The sequence below is a fragment of the Crocuta crocuta genome, unplaced genomic scaffold (genome assembly GCF_008692635.1).
Source record: "Crocuta crocuta isolate KB4526 unplaced genomic scaffold, BGI_CrCroc_1.0 scaffold59, whole genome shotgun sequence".
Classification (NCBI taxonomy): Eukaryota; Metazoa; Chordata; class Mammalia; order Carnivora; family Hyaenidae; genus Crocuta; species Crocuta crocuta.
The window spans coordinates 2279247-2296349 of NW_027551578.1; the positions used below are offsets into that span (position 1 = coordinate 2279247).

General features: G+C 41.2%; 1 protein-coding gene across 1 annotated transcript in view; it reads left to right on the top strand.

Moving 5' to 3' along the window:
* The window catches only part of TRIM67 (tripartite motif containing 67), a 48935-nt gene that overhangs the window by 643 nt on the left and 31189 nt on the right, over positions 1-17103 (top strand). The window contains 1 exon segment of the mRNA XM_077751660.1: positions 6-168. Coding sequence (XP_077607786.1) covers positions 6-168 — 163 coding nt within the window.

Sequence of the window (17103 nt, forward strand, 5' to 3'; positions counted from 1 at the left end):
GGGCTCAGCGCGGCCCGCAAGTTCCCTACGTGCCCCGAACACGAAATGGAGAACTACAGCATGTACTGCGTGAGCTGCCGAACGCCGGTGTGCTATCTGTGCCTGGAGGAGGGCCGTCACGGCAAGCACGAGGTGAAGCCGCTGGGAGCCGTGTGGAAACAGCACAAGGTGAGCGCGGGCTGGGCGGGCACGGGAGCACCCGCGCAAAGAGCGTGCGGGAAGAAGGGCTCCCGGCTCTTCCCTGGAGAGCTGGCAGAAGGCAACGATTACTTCGTTCGTTCATTCTTTCCCTCATCTGTCATTTGACAAACACTTCAATGAATTCAGGTACTCCCAACTGTGTGTTGGGAATGGGAAAGGCGGGGCAAGGTAACTTACTCGGTGCCCTTCCCCCCGGAGACTGTGTGATTCCACACAAAGGGCACCCATAATGCAGAGACAGGCTTTTTGTCACCAAGACAAGAAGTATAGGTTCACGTTCAGATGTCACAAGATGTTAAATTTTCACAGCCTTCAAGGCTAGAACTAATCCTAGGTGTTGCCACCTAAATCTTTAGACTTAGTGAAGAGTAGAAACCAACATGAATTGAGATTTTATTTAAATAATCTTTTTAAAAAATTAACTAATTTATTTTGACAAAGAGAAAGAGGTTGTGAGTGGAGGAGGGGCAGAGAGAGAGAATCGCAAACAGGCTCTGCACTGGTAGTGCAGAGCCCAACATGGGGCTCAAACCCACAAACCAGGAGATCATGACTTGAGCTGAAATCAAGAGTCAGATGCTTAATCAACTGAGCCATCCAGGTGCCCCGAGATGAATGTGCAGTCTTAAAAGAGATTAAGACTCTTGCCAGGAAAAGTGAGTTAGCTAATGAGCTATGGTTTCCAGAACCTCTTGGTTTTGCAGAAAAAATAATTAGTCATCCTTCACTTGATGTCCACAGCACTTTTATAATATTTCTAACCTCAACCGATAATGCAAAGTTATGAGAAAATAGGGAAAGCACAGTTGATATTTGCTCAACAGAGTGGGAAAGTGATCCGTGGAAAACACAGCTATGCAGAACCTGGTGTGTGTGTGTGTGTGTGTTGTATGTAATGCCACAGCTTCAGGGAAATTGCAGCCTCACAAATCCAGAAGGAATGATATGGGATACTTTTGTGAAACTCCATTTTCAAGAATGAATAGAAGTTCTCCTGTTCCCTTGCAGCATGTACTTTTTTTCTAAAGAAGGGAAAATTATTGAGTGCTTACTATGAGCGGCTCACTGTAGGACACGGGATCAAGCACAGGTGGAATGTTTGGTTTTGCTTTGTGGTCAGCCATGTTCACCTCCACTATGAGGGTGGCTACTTGTTTTTAAGCTTCTTTATTTATTTTGATGGGGGAGGGTGGTGCAAAGAGAAAGAGAGAAAGAGAATCTCAACAGGCTCCACACTGTCAGCACCGAGCCCACCGCGGGGCTGGATCCTGCGAGATCATCCGTCCTCGAGATCATGACCTGAGCTGATATCAAGAGTTGGGCGCTCAACCGGCTGAGCCACGCAGGTGCCCTGGTAGCTACCTTTGAAAGAGAAACTAGAGCCATCAGTTTCACAGTCCCACTGGGGCAGTTTAAGTTCCTCAGTAAAACTTAAAAGTCTCTATTGTTGTTATCATCTGAAAATCCCAGCAGCCATGACAAAGGCTTGTTGCACTAGCAGAACTAGATTTGGGACAGAAACCTTTCCCTAACACTCCTGTGACTGCAGAAGCCTTCATTTAAGCCCTGCTCTAATTCCTCCCAAGCGTGACCAGAGCTTTCCATCTAATTAGTGATTCTTTTTTTTTTAATATTTTTTTTAATGTTTTATTTATTTCTAGGAGAGAGAGAGAGACAGTGTGAGCAGGGGAGGGTCAGAGAGAGAGGGAGTCACAGACTGAAGCAGGCTCCAGGCTCTGAGCTGGCAGTTAGCACAGAGCCCGACGCGGGGCTCGAACCCACGAACCACGAGATCATGACCTAAGCGAAAGTCGGACGCTTAACCGACTAAGCCACCCAGGCGCCCCTAATTAGTGATTCTTTAGCAAAGAGAAATGTAAGTGACACCGAAATCTATTTTAAAACAAGATTGATTATCACCTTTTGAAAACAGTGTAAAAACTTTAGGTTTGGGTTCAGCACATTTTTATGTATTGAAGTACAGTTGACATGAAATATACTGTTAGCTTCTCGTGTACAAGATAGTGATTGGACATTTATATACATTGTGAAAGCTGACCACCACAATAGGCTAATTTCCACCTGTCCCCATGCAAACAATGCAATATCATTGACTGTATTCCCCATGCTGTACCTTACATCCCCACGACCTGGTTATTGTATAACTGAAAGTTTGTGTCTCTTGATCCCTTTCACCCATTCACACCACCCCCCTTCTGAACCTCTTTCTCTCTGGCAACCACCACATTATTCTTTACATCTGTCAGTCTAGGTTTTGCTTTGTCTATTTGTTTGTCTTGTTTTTTAGATTCCACTTATAAGTTAAATCATGTGGTATTTGTCTTTCTCTGACTTATTTCACTTAGCACAGTACCCTCAAGGTCCATCCATGTGGTCACAGGTGGCAAGATATCATTCTTTCTTATGGCTCAGTAATATGAGAGAGAGAGAGAGATACCTCCTCTTAGTTATTCATTCATCTATTGATGGACATTTAGGTTGTTTCCATATCTTGGCTATTGTAACACATTTTTAGATGATTCTTCTGGAAAAGGATTAATCTTTTTCAAAGACTCTTTGATGTAAAGAAACAATGTGTTGTGAAAGATGGGATAAGGGAAGGGAAGCTTTCTTTCTAGGAGAAGTTTTGTCTTTCTGCATATTGAATATGGAATTCTAATTTTCCTGAAGCCAGGGGAAAAGGATTGTGGAAAACTATGTCTCTTCTCTAGAGTGACATGTCACCGAATGTCATCCAGCCCATCTGTAACTCCTACTGGGTTCAAATGTTCAACCCAGAATTCAATTCTGAATTAGAATTGGTAGAAGTTGATTCCTGAACTGAGGTATAAAATGCTGGATAAACCCTTCTTTAGAAGTCTGTGAAGAACCCTGGAAAATAAGAGAGTATTAAAACAAAATCTCGTTGATACCCCAGGATTACTCTTCCTAATGAGTCAGCACTTCACGAGAGCAAAGGAGTTATGATGAGGCCTAGAAATCTCAGAAAAACAAGACTTCAGGTTACTCTCATGTCTTGAGGTTCTGCCAAAGGGCACTTGACTTCTCAGCACCCTATTCCTACCTGATTTTATTTTTATAAAAGGGTAAGGAAAAGCTTTAACTTTTAAAGCCTCAGAGGAAAGGCTTCCTCCATGAAAAGGAATAACATATAAATAATAAAGGCAGAACATGTAATCATAGCTGAACTAAGATCATTAGTACACTTATTTGAATATTTGCATAACTTTATAACACAGGTGATAAATACTCACTAAGAATGAGAATTACAAGTGTAGAAATGTAAAAAAATAAATGCCCCCAAATTCCAATTTGGAGAGAAAAATATTTTTCTAATGTTTTAAGTTTTTCTTGTAGAATTCTATCATACATTTATTTTGTGTCTTTTTTCCTTAATTATACAACATAAATATCTTTTCTGTCAATTAATGTACATCATTTTTGATACTGCATGTCATTTCTTCATAAGGATTTAGTATTTTACTTGATCAACACCTTAGTGCTGGACTTTAGGTTGTTTTCAGTCTTTTGCTGTTATAAACATTTTTCTAGTTAAATCTATGCCTATACTTAATTATTTCCTTACATTAAAGTTCTAAACATGGAGTTACTATGTGAAAGCATACCTGGCTTTAAGATATTTGATTAATGTTATCAAATTGCTTTTCATAATGTTTACACTTATTTTATCCCAAGAGAAAAATTACATAAATAATAAAAAAAAATAATGTAGAGGAGACCATGGCAGGGCTGGAATAAGGTGGATTATCTTGTTTCTAGTAATTACTGCTTGCCATTTTCATCACACTATTGTTAGAATCGTTTTTTTCTTTTTTATTTCTAGGAGAGAGAGAGAGAGAGAGACAGCGTGAGCAGGGGAGGGTCAGAGAGAGAGGGAGTCACAGACTCTGAAACAGGCTCCAGGCTCTGAGCTGGCAGTCAGCACAGAGCCCGACGCGGGGCTCGAACCCACGAACCGTGAGATCATGACCTAAGCGAAAGTTGGACGCTTAACCGACTAAGCCACCTAGGCGCCCCTGTTAGAATCGTTTTTAAAAAGAATATTACAAGTACAGTAAAGTCTTGGATTGCGAGTAACTTGTTCTGCAAGTGTTCCGCAAGACAAGCAAACATTTTTCATGAATTTTTAACTTGATACAAGAGCGACGTCGTGCAATACGAGTAGTGCATGATGCCAAATGTCACATGGTCACAACTGAGCCAATGGCTCTTGAAATTCACATTGATTTTTAAAAAAAGAAAAAAGAAAAAAGTTCACATTGATATATGAGTGCTTTGGATTAAAAGCATATTTCCGGAACAAATTGTGCTTGCAAACCAAAGTTTTACTGAATGTAGATTTTTATATTTTTAACTACTAGTTGGGGATCTGCTTTCTTTCAAAAGTTGGTTCGATCTGCATGGCTGTTGTCCAAATAGCCCTCTTGATTTTGAAGGCCTATGAAAAGACCAAGACTTGAGGGCCCACCTACGGCACTTTAGGATGGGGTTGGGTGGGGATAAAGAGAGTTCAGTAGAGACAAGTGCTTGGCAAAATCCTTTGGGGAGCTCTGAGTTCAATTACTCTATTGCTGATTGCTGCACAAGAACTGAGCTGCCGATTCAAAGCCAAGTGCTGTTGAATGGAAATGCACCAGGGTCCTCAGAGCATGTGGCATGGAAATAAGCACAATCTGAGTCTGTATTTTTAAAGTCTGAATTAAAAAAAAATTTTTTTAATGTTTACTTATTTTTGAGAGAGAGAGAGAGCACGAGCGGGGGAGAGACAGAGAGAGAGGGGGAGACACAGAATCTGAAGCAGGCTCCAGGCTTTGAGCTGTCAGTTCAAAGTCCCGACACGGGACTTGAACTCACAAACCTTGAGATCATGACCTGAGCTGAAGTCAGACACTTAGCCAGCTGAACCATCCAGGTGCCCTAGAAAGTCTGGAATTTTGAGAAGCTAATCTTTTACCAACTTTAAAGTTATGAAACATGAAGTAGTGTAGGCTGGCTTCTATTCCATCTGCCCCAGCCTGTCTAAGAACCAATTAGTCTGTTTAGATTTCTGGAAACATGAGTTTGCTCTGATAACTAGAAGCTACCATGTCCTCTCAAACCACCCTCTGTGTTCACATCACCATTGTCTTCAAAGCCACCTGGGCTATAGCCCTGCCTTATTCTTGGATTTAATTCCAAGCAGGTTGGTAATTTCAGAACAATTATTCGAAAGAACCCTTGTGTTAACAACCTTTGAAACACATGCTTTCCTCATCACTCCACACATTTGGAAAACAAAAGTGGATTTCAGAGAAGAAGGCACAAATCCATAAACTTGAACTGCTTTCTTTGAAGGCTGTTTAGAGAGATAGACGTGTTTAGAATTTAGGAAGACCTTAAAGAATGTAAAAAGGCATTACTAGAGACAAATAGATTTCATACTGTATGCTATGGTGGTCATTCCATGACTGAGGTATTGTATTTTTAGCCTGCACTGGGAGGTATGGATGGATATTTACGGTGGGTGGATATTCATGGTGATGGGACTTTAGCTGTGGAGATCAACAATGGGGAATATTCCAGAGGGGAGCTTATCTCTTCATCTCTGAGGCAGTCTAGGGAAAGGGTTGACAAACTGTAGCCCACCATCTGTTTTTGTAAATAAAGTTTTACTGGAACGTAGCCATACTTATTTACATAATTGTAAATATGTAATTTTTGTAAATATGAAATTTACATATTGCCTATGGCTGCATTTGGCTACAGTCGCTGTTTGGAAGAGTTGAGTGGCTCCAACAGAGATCTGTGGCTTGTGGAGCCAAAAATATTTACCATCTGGTCCTTTGTGGAAAAAAGTGTGCTGACCTCTAGACAAGGACTTGTGACCACAGTGTGGTCTGCTGAGCAGCAGCAATAGCAGTACTCAGGAGCTTGTTGGAAATGCCACAGTCTTAATGACTCCGGATTTGAATGTTAACCACATCCCGCATTGATTTGTCTGTACTTCAAAGTTTGAGAAACCCCGATGGGAATGCTTTCTGGGCTCCAGGGCACTGGGCCCATCATTCTAACTGTGCAAGTCATTTGAGAAGTGGGGTGCCCCCTCAAGCCTGAAGCTGATACTCAGTAAGTGGACTCTAGGGAGTCGAAGCAGATTGAATCAGTCTTACTTAATTACTCTGGCACCAAACAGAATCTATAGGTTCAGCAAATTCTGGGTGCTTGGAGACAATACGGTGTTCCAAGACCACCTGGCTTAGAAGAGCAGGAATCTCTGAGGGGTGGAGGTGTGTGCAAAGCTGCCTCAACCTTCCTGGGCTCAAGTATAGATATCACAGGAGAAGGCAATGCTAAACAAATGCTCTTTGCTGCTTCCCTGGGACTGAACAGAAATGGATTCACTGTTTGTATCTCTGGATTTCCTTTTGGTTTATAACTTTGTTGTTCTATAGAGAAGCCAAAGAGGGTCTTTACCTATTCTTCAGCCAGTTTTGAAGGGACTGCCCACGGAATGGTGGAACTTGGAAGTATTAAAACCATGGAACCTAAGGGGCAAGGGAGAATCCAGGCAGACATGGGAATTGGGGAGTATGAATTCACCCTTCCCTGCTTGGAATTTCCTCTTGCAAAGCAAAAGCTGTGTAGGATTTTAAGTTTTTCATTCCTAGAATAGACTGTTTCCGGCAGACATTGTAAATTCCGGCCTTCTCATTTTGCAGATGAGGAACTTGAGACCCAGGGGCTTGCTATGGTTGCACAGCAAGTTGTGAAATTATTTTGTAAACATGATCCTTTAAGTTTCTTCATTGTACCTTTTGATTAACTACAAAAATGTAACAGAATGCTGTGTATGTAGCTGAACAAAAATGGATGTGTATGGCATCACTGAAAGAGTACTTGTGAATGGAAGAAATATTCTAAAAAGTAAGGACAGAGATTGGGACATGGCCCCTCTTTCATTCAACTGTAATGGGGCGGCAGAAAATGGAAATAAAAGGATGTGGAATAGACAAAGTATCCTGTTTAGAATAAATAGGATAAAAGAGTTTGAGGGCTGGAGGGAATATAACAGATCATGTAACACCACCTCTTCGTTTTCCAGGTGGCTATAGAGGGGTTACGTGGTTTGGATAAGAGAGTAGGGGAATGGTATCCAGAAGGGACAGAGATGGTTGAGGTGGGGCTAGTGAGCTCAAGAGTGTGGAAGAGCTCTAAATGACAGACATAGCAGAGTAGAATACTGAGACTTGCCAGAAGACTGGGCCTTGGTCACATGACATTTGAAAAATCTGTTCAGTCAGGACATTATTTTTGTTTTTTTAAAGATATACACATATATACATATATATATATAATTTTTTAGAGAGTGAGTGCAAGCAGGGGAAGGTCAGATGGGGGCGGGGGGAGAGAGAGAGAGAGAGAGAGAGAGAGAGAGAGAGAGAGAATATTAAACAGGCTCCANCTGGGCCTTGGTCACATGACATTTGAAAAATCTGTTCAGTCAGGACATTATTTTTGTTTTTTTAAAGATATACACATATATACATATATATATATAATTTTTTAGAGAGTGAGTGCAAGCAGGGGAAGGTCAGATGGGGGCGGGGGGAGAGAGAGAGAGAGAGAGAGAGAGAGAGAGAGAGAGAATATTAAGCAGGCTCCATGCTCAGTGCAGAGCCTGACTTAGGCCTTGATCCCACAACCCTGGGATCATGACCTGAGTGGAAATGAAGAGTCAGATGTTCAACCAACTGAGCCACCCAGGCACCCCAGACAGTAATTAGTTGTTGGTTTTTTTATGTTTGTTGCTTGTTTGTTTATTTATTTAGAAAGAGAGAGAGAGAATGAGAGCAGAGAATCCCAAGCAGGCTCTGTGCTGTCAGCCCCAACAAGGGGCTCAATCCCATGAACAGTGAAATCATGAAACCAACAGTCTGATGCTTAACTGACTGAGCCACCCAGGCACCCCACAGACAGTACATAATTTTTAAAAATGAGGTCAAAGCTGTGTTAAGAAATGTAAGCAAATATTGTCCAATCTCTTAATTCTTGTTAAGTTTTTGATTCTGGGTGGTAGTAATAAAGATAGGAAACCAATAAAATATGAATAGTCAGAAATGAGAGGACTCTTAAAATCAAAACCGTGGCTTATCATCACTCAGTGAGTTATGTGTTGCCATATGGTTGGCTTTACCTATCAGCCGAGCAGTATATCCACATAACTAAAAGTGATCTCTAGTACTTAACTATGGATAACTAACAACTGGTGGTGCCTCTTGACCATTAAGTCCTTTTTCTGAGCTTATGCCTCCAATAAGTATTTATTCTTCAATTCAACTAATTACTTATTCAATCAAGAAGTGAATCATGAAAGTCTAAATCATACCAGGCACCGTTCTAAACACCAAGGCCACAGCAGGATGTGTTCTTTTCCCACAAAAAGCATAAATGTAGTCCCAAGAGAAAGAAGATCAACAAATCCACAAATAAATAAATTTCTAATGTTGGATGATTTCTTAGTGGATATCAGAAAATATCCAATATCCACTAAAATGGNATGTTTCACAGGGAAAACAAGAACCAAGAACCAGAAGTGGAAGATGCCTACTGTGTTTATAGGACAGAAATGGGTCCCTGTGTCTGGAGCATAATAAGAAAGATGAATAAATGGCAGAAGCAGAGAGATAAGCAGGGTCTGGAGGATACAAGGCCTGGCAGGCCATAGGGAATAGGTTGGATTTTATGGTAAATGAATGCAGGGGGAGACTGCTGGAGACCTCTAAGTTTGGGAGTGATGTTTATTTTTTTTAATATCATTTTGACCGCTGTTTGCAAAATGCATAGTAGTGGTGCAAGAATAGAGGCAGGAAGACAAATTGGAAGCTATTACAGTAGTTTGGGCTATAAAGATGGGGACTTGAATTAGGAGAGGGGCAGCAATGATGGAGAGTTTACATGTTCATACCTCGCTTGGGATTCTTGGAGTTTCTTGGATTTGTAATTTGATGTCTTTTATTATTTTGGAAAAACCCTCTTATATTGTCTCTTTAGATAATTCTTTTGCTGTGTTCTCTCTCTCTTGTCCTTTTGAAGTTCCAATAACATATATGTTAGATTGTTTGATATTGTCCTACAGTTCTTGGATGCTCTGTTCTTTTTTCTTTAATCATTTTTCTTGTCTCGTTGTGTTACAGTTTCAATAATTTTTATTGACCACTCTTCAGACTCACTGATTCTTTCCTCAGCTGTTTCCTGTCAATTGATTAGCCCCTTTCTAAATTTCCTCTCCATTTTCTTAGTTGTCTGGCCCCTTTTCTAGCAATAGGAAGCTTCAAATAGTCTGGATCTGTGACCATTTTCCGCTTCTTCCCAAGAAAGGTAGGGTTTTTCTCCTTTCCCTTTCTCCAACCACATGGGGTCTTCCCCCTTACTCAGAGTGATGAGGTAGAAGGACAGGAGATGCTGCCTGTCCCCAGTGGCTTAGGATTTTGTTCTGGATGAGAGAAGGATCACCATGGAGCTTTGTACTTCCCTGTGGTGACTGTCATATTCCTCCTTCAACCCAACTTCCGGGGTGCAGAAGTCCCCCCCCCCCGGCTTTTTTTTTTAAATCTAATGGTTCCTTTAGATTATGTAACTAATCAGGTTTCACTTTTCTCTTCAGCTGCTAAAATGTCTAGAGCCAAATATTTGGCACACACACAATAGGTTTAATTATGTTACAGATTCCAAGCTTTATTTCTGGCTCCATGTTATGTCCTTGCCCTTCTTTTTCTCTCATTTAAGTGATGCACTATTGAATTCTATAGACCCTTGCAAGCTGCCTTAAATACCTTTTGAAATAGATGAATAAAGAAGCAAACAGTGGCCTACTTGAATCAAACCAACAAGGATAAGAAACCTCTGGAAAATCTCATTAAGATCAAGGAACAGGGACATGTGGCTGCTCCCTTTCAGTCCCGTATAATAAAGAGACTCCAAAATGGCTGTGCCTGCTCTAGACAATAGGATCATTCACCCTATTTCACATTCTTCATGGGAACATCACCTTATAGCATCAGCTTGTTTGGAGGGTGCGGTTACTACCTCTCAATTTGGTTTCCTTTCCAAGTATTTGCAGTTTATCACTGATGAACGTTTGTCCTCCTTACAGTCCAATCTAGCAGGGGCTATACCTGTAGCTTTTAGAGCATATGAAGATGCATAGGGGGCAAGCTAGGGCACATTAAAGGTAAGAAGATCTTGCTGGGAATGGTAATGTCAGGAATTGTGAGAGGTTTGAAATTTTAGCCTACGTACAAGCTCTCAAATCCACTTACTACAGTTTCATGCATGAAGGCAAAAGACATGAGACTTGAGTCAGAGATGAAGAACAATTTATCACCCACAGCGATAACCGTAGTCAGAGTATCTGCATATTGGTGCCAATTCCCTGAGCCCCCATTCACACTGGGTGGTCGGAAGAGTGCCAGATGCCACCTGCACACATAGTAGGTTGTATCACAGGAAAGGAAGCATGAACTTAGGGAGCCCACGTCTTTTATAAAGGGCGGTTCGCATGCTCCAGAGAGAAACAGCTCTCTAGTTTCCAAGATTGTTGTCTCTGCAAACGTTCTTGGAAAGATTGTTCCGGAAAAAGAGCAATCAGTACCTTATGAGTCAGACTTGCAGAAACATGAGAAACCATGGAAAAGTATCTTCCAACAGGATTAAAAACATGTTTGAAATAGTTCCTCGAGTGATTTCTACCTCATGTGCCTCATGGGAAGTTACACAGGCCCCTCTGGTTCCCAGGGCTTCTTTCAGTTCAGATACACAGGCCACCTGGGTAAAGCAGGCAGGATTCATGCTGTCATGTTTCTTGCTCCTTTAGGGTTTGCCGGGTGTCATGATGATGATGATGACGATGGTGTGGTGGTGGTGATGGTGAAATCTCTGTAATGGAACCTAAATAATGTGAGTTCAAGTTGGACAGTTAAGGTCGCTTTCATTTCTGAGTCTATTCATGTTTCCTCTAGCAAATGAATGACAACAAGTATCATCTCATGGCTCTGTATTATCCAATCAAAACTCTCCCTTGGATAAGCATTTGTTGGGCACCTACTGTAATTCCCAGGCTGTGCTGGGGCCTGGGGATACGTGCAAAACAGGCCACAGGGGAGCTCACAGCCGACTGGAGAAGAAGGATCATTTTATAACCAACCTCATGTACATAGGTTTAACATCAAAAAGTAGAACAAGTGGGACACCTGGGTGGCTCAGTGGGTTAAGCATCCGACCCTTGATTTCAGCTCAGGTCGTGCATGACCTCATGGCTGGTGAGATCGAGCCCCACATCGGGCTCTGCACTGACAGTGGGGAGCCTGCTTGGGATTCTCTCTCTCTCCCTCTCTCTGCCCCTCCCTCGCATATGCTCTCTCATGCTCGCTCTCTCTCTAAATAAATAAATATATATTTTTTAAAAGTGGAACAAGTGCCAGTGATGGAACAGAGAGAAGGCAGTTAATTCTCCCTAGAGCTTCAAACGGGGAGGGAGGAAAAGAGTAGTGAGGAGGCAACGGAAGAGAAGATGATGTTTGAGCTGATATCATGAATGATGAGTATGAGTGTTTTCAGTCAAGAAAGAAAGAAGGAACTTACCTGTACAGCAATATGTGAGGTGTTAAGAAGAATGTTTAATATAGAGTGCCAGGACTTGACATATATTCACTTGAAGCAGATGGATATTGAGAAATATGATGCCATTTCTGATTTAAAAAAAATAACCAACAAGGGAGCTTCAATTACCCTTTTTTTTTTCCTTAGCAACTGAGACTTCCTGAAAATGTATTGGATCTGGAATGGTAAAAGGATAATGGAGATAATTGGATTCCAGAAGCCACATTTAAGGGGACATCTAGCTTGAGAGGCTAAGAAAGATTAAACATTATCGTTATTTCAATTTCAGTGGAGAACAGCAATAGCTTGGCCATAATCCTTTAGAAGATTCTTATAATTTTTCATCATTTTCCCAGGTGGTATATTTACCCTGTTTGCCAATAAAACCTGGTAATAAAAACCTCTGAACATTTCAACTTGCTTTGCTCAGCTTATGGGTTAGGGGTAGGAAGAGAGAAGACAGAAGAAGGAGAAGAAGAGAGAAAGCTGGATGAGAAAAGAGATTCACAGGAGGAAAGAGGTGATGGAAGGGACCAGACCAAAAGGTTGATTAATAGGGCGATTTTGGATTGGTCATTAGATAGACAGGAGGGCTCATCTCTCCACTGAGGCACAAGAGATAAAGACCAACTCCAGAGCATGAGTAACTGGTACTGAAAGTGCATGGAACCAACCTAAGTATGAATGTGCTCAGAGGAGGAGTCATACCAGCAGAGACATTAGGGAGGGCTGCAAGAAAAGGGGAAGGTGGAGTTGGCTTTCAGAGGATGGGAAGAATTTGGAGGGGTGAAAAGGAAGGAGGTGTCCTAACAAAAAGGCAAATGGTACTTTCCATAATTTGACCATGGCAAGAAAACTGTCAATTCACATCAAATGTGATTGTCACAAAGACAATTCTACTATGGTTCCCAGTAACTGCAGTTGGCCTGATCCTAATGAAGCAGTTTGGGTTACTGGGCAATAAAGAAGCTCCCTTGCCTTTGCTCAGTAAATGTTTTTTGTACATTGGCAAAGTCAGGATTCTGGTCCTGGGGGTTGGGGGGGTGTGGGTTTGTGTGCCTGACATCCTATCCCAGGCTTGTTTGGTGCCATCCACGCTTGATCTGAATTACTGCCTGCTCTCTGGCCAGTCTTCATGAAAGCATGGTCTTGGCTGTGCCCAATTTTACTTTTCTGCCAGTAGGGTCCTCTCAGAGTCTTTATTACTCTGAGAAGTAATTTATTACAGAGAAGAGTCTTTATTATAACAAGTAATACTCACTGTAAGACTCCAAACAGCTTTAAAAATAAAATCCCGTATTGATTAGACTTTCTTTATTTATACCTATCGATGAAGTCTTGCAGCTAACAGAGACTTACCAGGTGTCTGTCTTTATTTAACCAACTTTATACATCTCATGCATAAATAACACTGTACTTTGGAACGTCTTGACAGCAAGAATGATCTTACTTATCTTTGTATTCACAGTACCCAGCAGAACAGCTGGCACCCAGTAGGCTATGCGAAACATTTATTTAATAAAGGAATAGTGACAACACCAAAACGTATTTTAATAGCAATGCCACAAATGACTATTCCAATGCAATCCTTATTCGTGGTCAATCATCCAACAGAGTGATTCATGAAGGAAGTGCATTCAAGCCAACGGTACGGAAAATGAGGGGAGGAGGATTTTGTATTTTTCTGCCCTCCCCCACCCCCATTGAAAAGAGCCATCCACACCTACTGGTGTGGCACTCCCTTCTTTCATTATATATGGAAGTGGCATCAGAAACAGTGAGCTGATCTTATGGCATGACGGAAGCTGGCTGGAAATGGTAGTGTGACTTTTCCCAGATGTTAGCACGGCTACATCTTTTTTTTTCCATTAAGTTTTTACATTTTAATTCCAGTGTAATTAACATACAGTGTAATATTAGTTTCGGTTGAATAACGACTCAACCATTCTATACGTTACCTAAGTACTGCTACATCTTGTCCAGAGAAGAGGTTGAGCAGAAGTCTACTGAACTGACATTACTGAAATCTTCAGTGTTACAGATGCAGGAGAATGCAGGAAATAAGAAAATTCATTTTTGAGACAACGATCCTAAAACTCCATCACTTGCCATGGAATGACCTTGTACCAAAGGAGATAGTGCGCTTTAAGAAACTAAGGCAGCACATACCTCATCATGTGTTCAATAAAGGAAAGCCACTATTACCATCATTGTCATGGTATTATTGTCAGGGTGAAGTGTGGTGTGAAAGGGCACTGGGTCGATCTTCCAGTGTCGGTCCTCCCGCGGGACCACTTCACACCATCGCATTAAATGGATGCCTAGAAAGACCTTTCTCAGGATCGTCTGGACCAACCTTCTGGTCCCTCACTGGCTGAAGTAATGGGAAGGATTTTAATTGAAATCAAAAGATCTAGGATCAGTTTGGAGCTATGTGTGTCTTGGGGTAAGTTTTGAATGGCTCTCTGCCTCAGTTTCCCTCCACTTGAAAGGCTGGTGTGGGACGAAGTGAGAAGAAGTAAGTAAAGGTCCCTACCATACCTCTGAGGCAATCGTTCCTTGTAGTCCTCGACTTCTTTCCTGAAGGTACAAGGAATTTGTCCCACCTTCCCTTTTTTTTTCAAGTTTTACTTGGTTTTTATTTATTTATTTTTTTTTACAAATAGTTTATTGTNCACCTTCCCTTTAACTTAGTACTTTTTTTAATGATGTGGAGACAGAGTATGTGTGATATGATTCCGATTCCGCGCAGTGAATCCATATGAAAGAATACATGGTTAGATAGAAGAAAGGAGGATACATAATGTGTTCACTTGTTAGGGCTGCTGAAGCAAAGTATCATAAAAGAGTGACTTAAAACCACTGCAATTTATTCTCTCAGGGTACTGGAGGTCAGAAGTCAGAGATCAAAATGCCAGCAGGGCCATCCCCTCTTTGAAAGCTCTGAGGAAGGACGTGTCCCAGGCCTCTTTCTTACCTTGGTGTGCTTCCTCGGCTTGTGGCCATGAGCTCCCATTTTCACATGGCATTTTCCGTGTGTGTGTGTGTGTGTGTGTGTGTGTGTGTGTGTCTCGGTGTCCAAACTCCCTCAGTCACTTTTTAAGTTTACTTATTTATTTTGAGAAAGAGAGAGATAGAGTGAGTGAGTGGGGCTGGGGGGTGGGTGCTGCAGAGAGACAGAGGTTGAGAGAGAATCTCAAGCAGGCTCTATGCTGTCAGCACAGAGCCCTATGTGGTGCTCAAACTCACGAACCATGAGATCATGACCNAAGAGAGATAGAGTGAGTGAGTGGGGCTGGGGGTGGGTGCTGCAGAGAGACAGAGGTTGAGAGAGAATCTCAAGCAGGCTCTATGCTGTCAGCACAGAGCCCTATGTGGTGCTCAAACTCACGAACCATGAGATCATGACCTAAACCAAAATCACGAGTTGGACATTTAACCAACTGAGCCACCCAGGCGTCCCCAAACTTCCCCTTTTTATAAAGAAATCAGTCACATTGAATAAGGGGTCACCTTACCCCACTGTGACTTCATTTTTTAATGTAACTAATTACATCTGCAATGACCCTCTACCCAGATAAGTCACATTCCAAGATACTGGAGATTAGGAATTCAATATAAGAAGTTTTATGGGACACAATTCAACCCATGGCAACACAATAACATTCATAATCAACCTAGGTGGAGAAATGAAACAAAAGAGCTGGCGATCACAAGTCCAAGCAGAGTAACCAACTGTTTCCTAAAACTCTGTGAAAATATTCAATCACCTTGAATGGCTTTGCTCCTGACGTTGCAGAGCCCGGCTCAAGAAGGGTTGTAGGGGTCTAGACTCCAATTGTGGGTCAGAGGCAAGAAAGGTCCTGTGGTAGGGGAAGGGCGAGGGGTGTTAGGTGGCCATGCTGGACATCTGCAGGCATCTGAAGACTCTGGGCAAAGAGTAGAAAGGATGGAAGGGAAGTTGGCTTCACAGGAGCCTTTTCATCCTTACCACTTTCCCATGAGTCCTCACGATAATCGCCAGAAGTAACTGTATTGAAAATATTAACCAACCAGGATTACAGCAAAAACTGTTATTGCTTAACACTGTGTGTTAACTGCACTGGAATTAAAATTTAAAAATAAAAGCAGCAAAAACACATATATATTATTGCTGCATCAGGACATTGTTCTCACGTTTAAATCCTGAATTAGAAGGTATTTGGGGGAAAGAACATGGGGCTGTTAGTTTACATTCTAAAATTGCTTAGTGGTGGAGATTTCAAATGAGATCTTAGTAACATTATTTTTTCAAACAGAAATAGCTTTATTGTTTTTTCTGAGAGTAAAACAAGAGTAACACTCCTTGTTTAAAAAATTCAGAAAATACAAAGATGCAAGAAAAATGTGAAAAATCACCTGTACTTTTACAACTTACTTACAATGTGTGTGACACACACACATATATAATTACCTTAATAGTGGCTAGATAGATACAGTACACACACATACAGTGTATATACTATGTATACACACACACTACTTATTTATATATAATTTTTAATGAGATATTTTTATATGTGTTTTTTGGTATAATGTTCTTTCTGCTGAACAATCTATCATGGAGATTGTTCTATGTCAAAATAGAAATATTTTTGCCATTAATGGATGCTGAGTATTCAATTACATGGGTAAAGCACCATTTATTTAATCATTATTCCTAGAATAATGATTAAGATTGTGTATAAATTTGTACTACTAATTTTACAAATGTAATGGCCATTCCTATATATACATATAGTATATACTGTATATACTATACTATATGCTACATATATATACTATATATATTTTTTGTATGTTATTTTTTAGCCTGTTATTTCCTTTAAAATAAAGTCATATACAAACACTAAAACACATTAGGGACTTATTTCTCCCTGAATATATAAAGCCACGATCTTGTCTTTAAGAAGCAACTGTCAGCCGCTACGTTCCTCTCACTGTGCCTGTCTTCCTTTCCTGTCCCGCTCACTCGAATACTGCCCTAAGCTGCTCTGACCACTCCTGTCAGATCCATTGCATCGAAGTCAACAGCATGGGAGGTGAAGGACGGAGGAAGAAGGCAATAGGAGAAGGAGGGGAAGGAAGAAAAAAGGGCACATGTCGTGATATGTTTTCAATTTTAATTGTCACAAGTAAGAAGCAGGCACTATAATCCACAACATACAGCTTCTATAGAAGAGT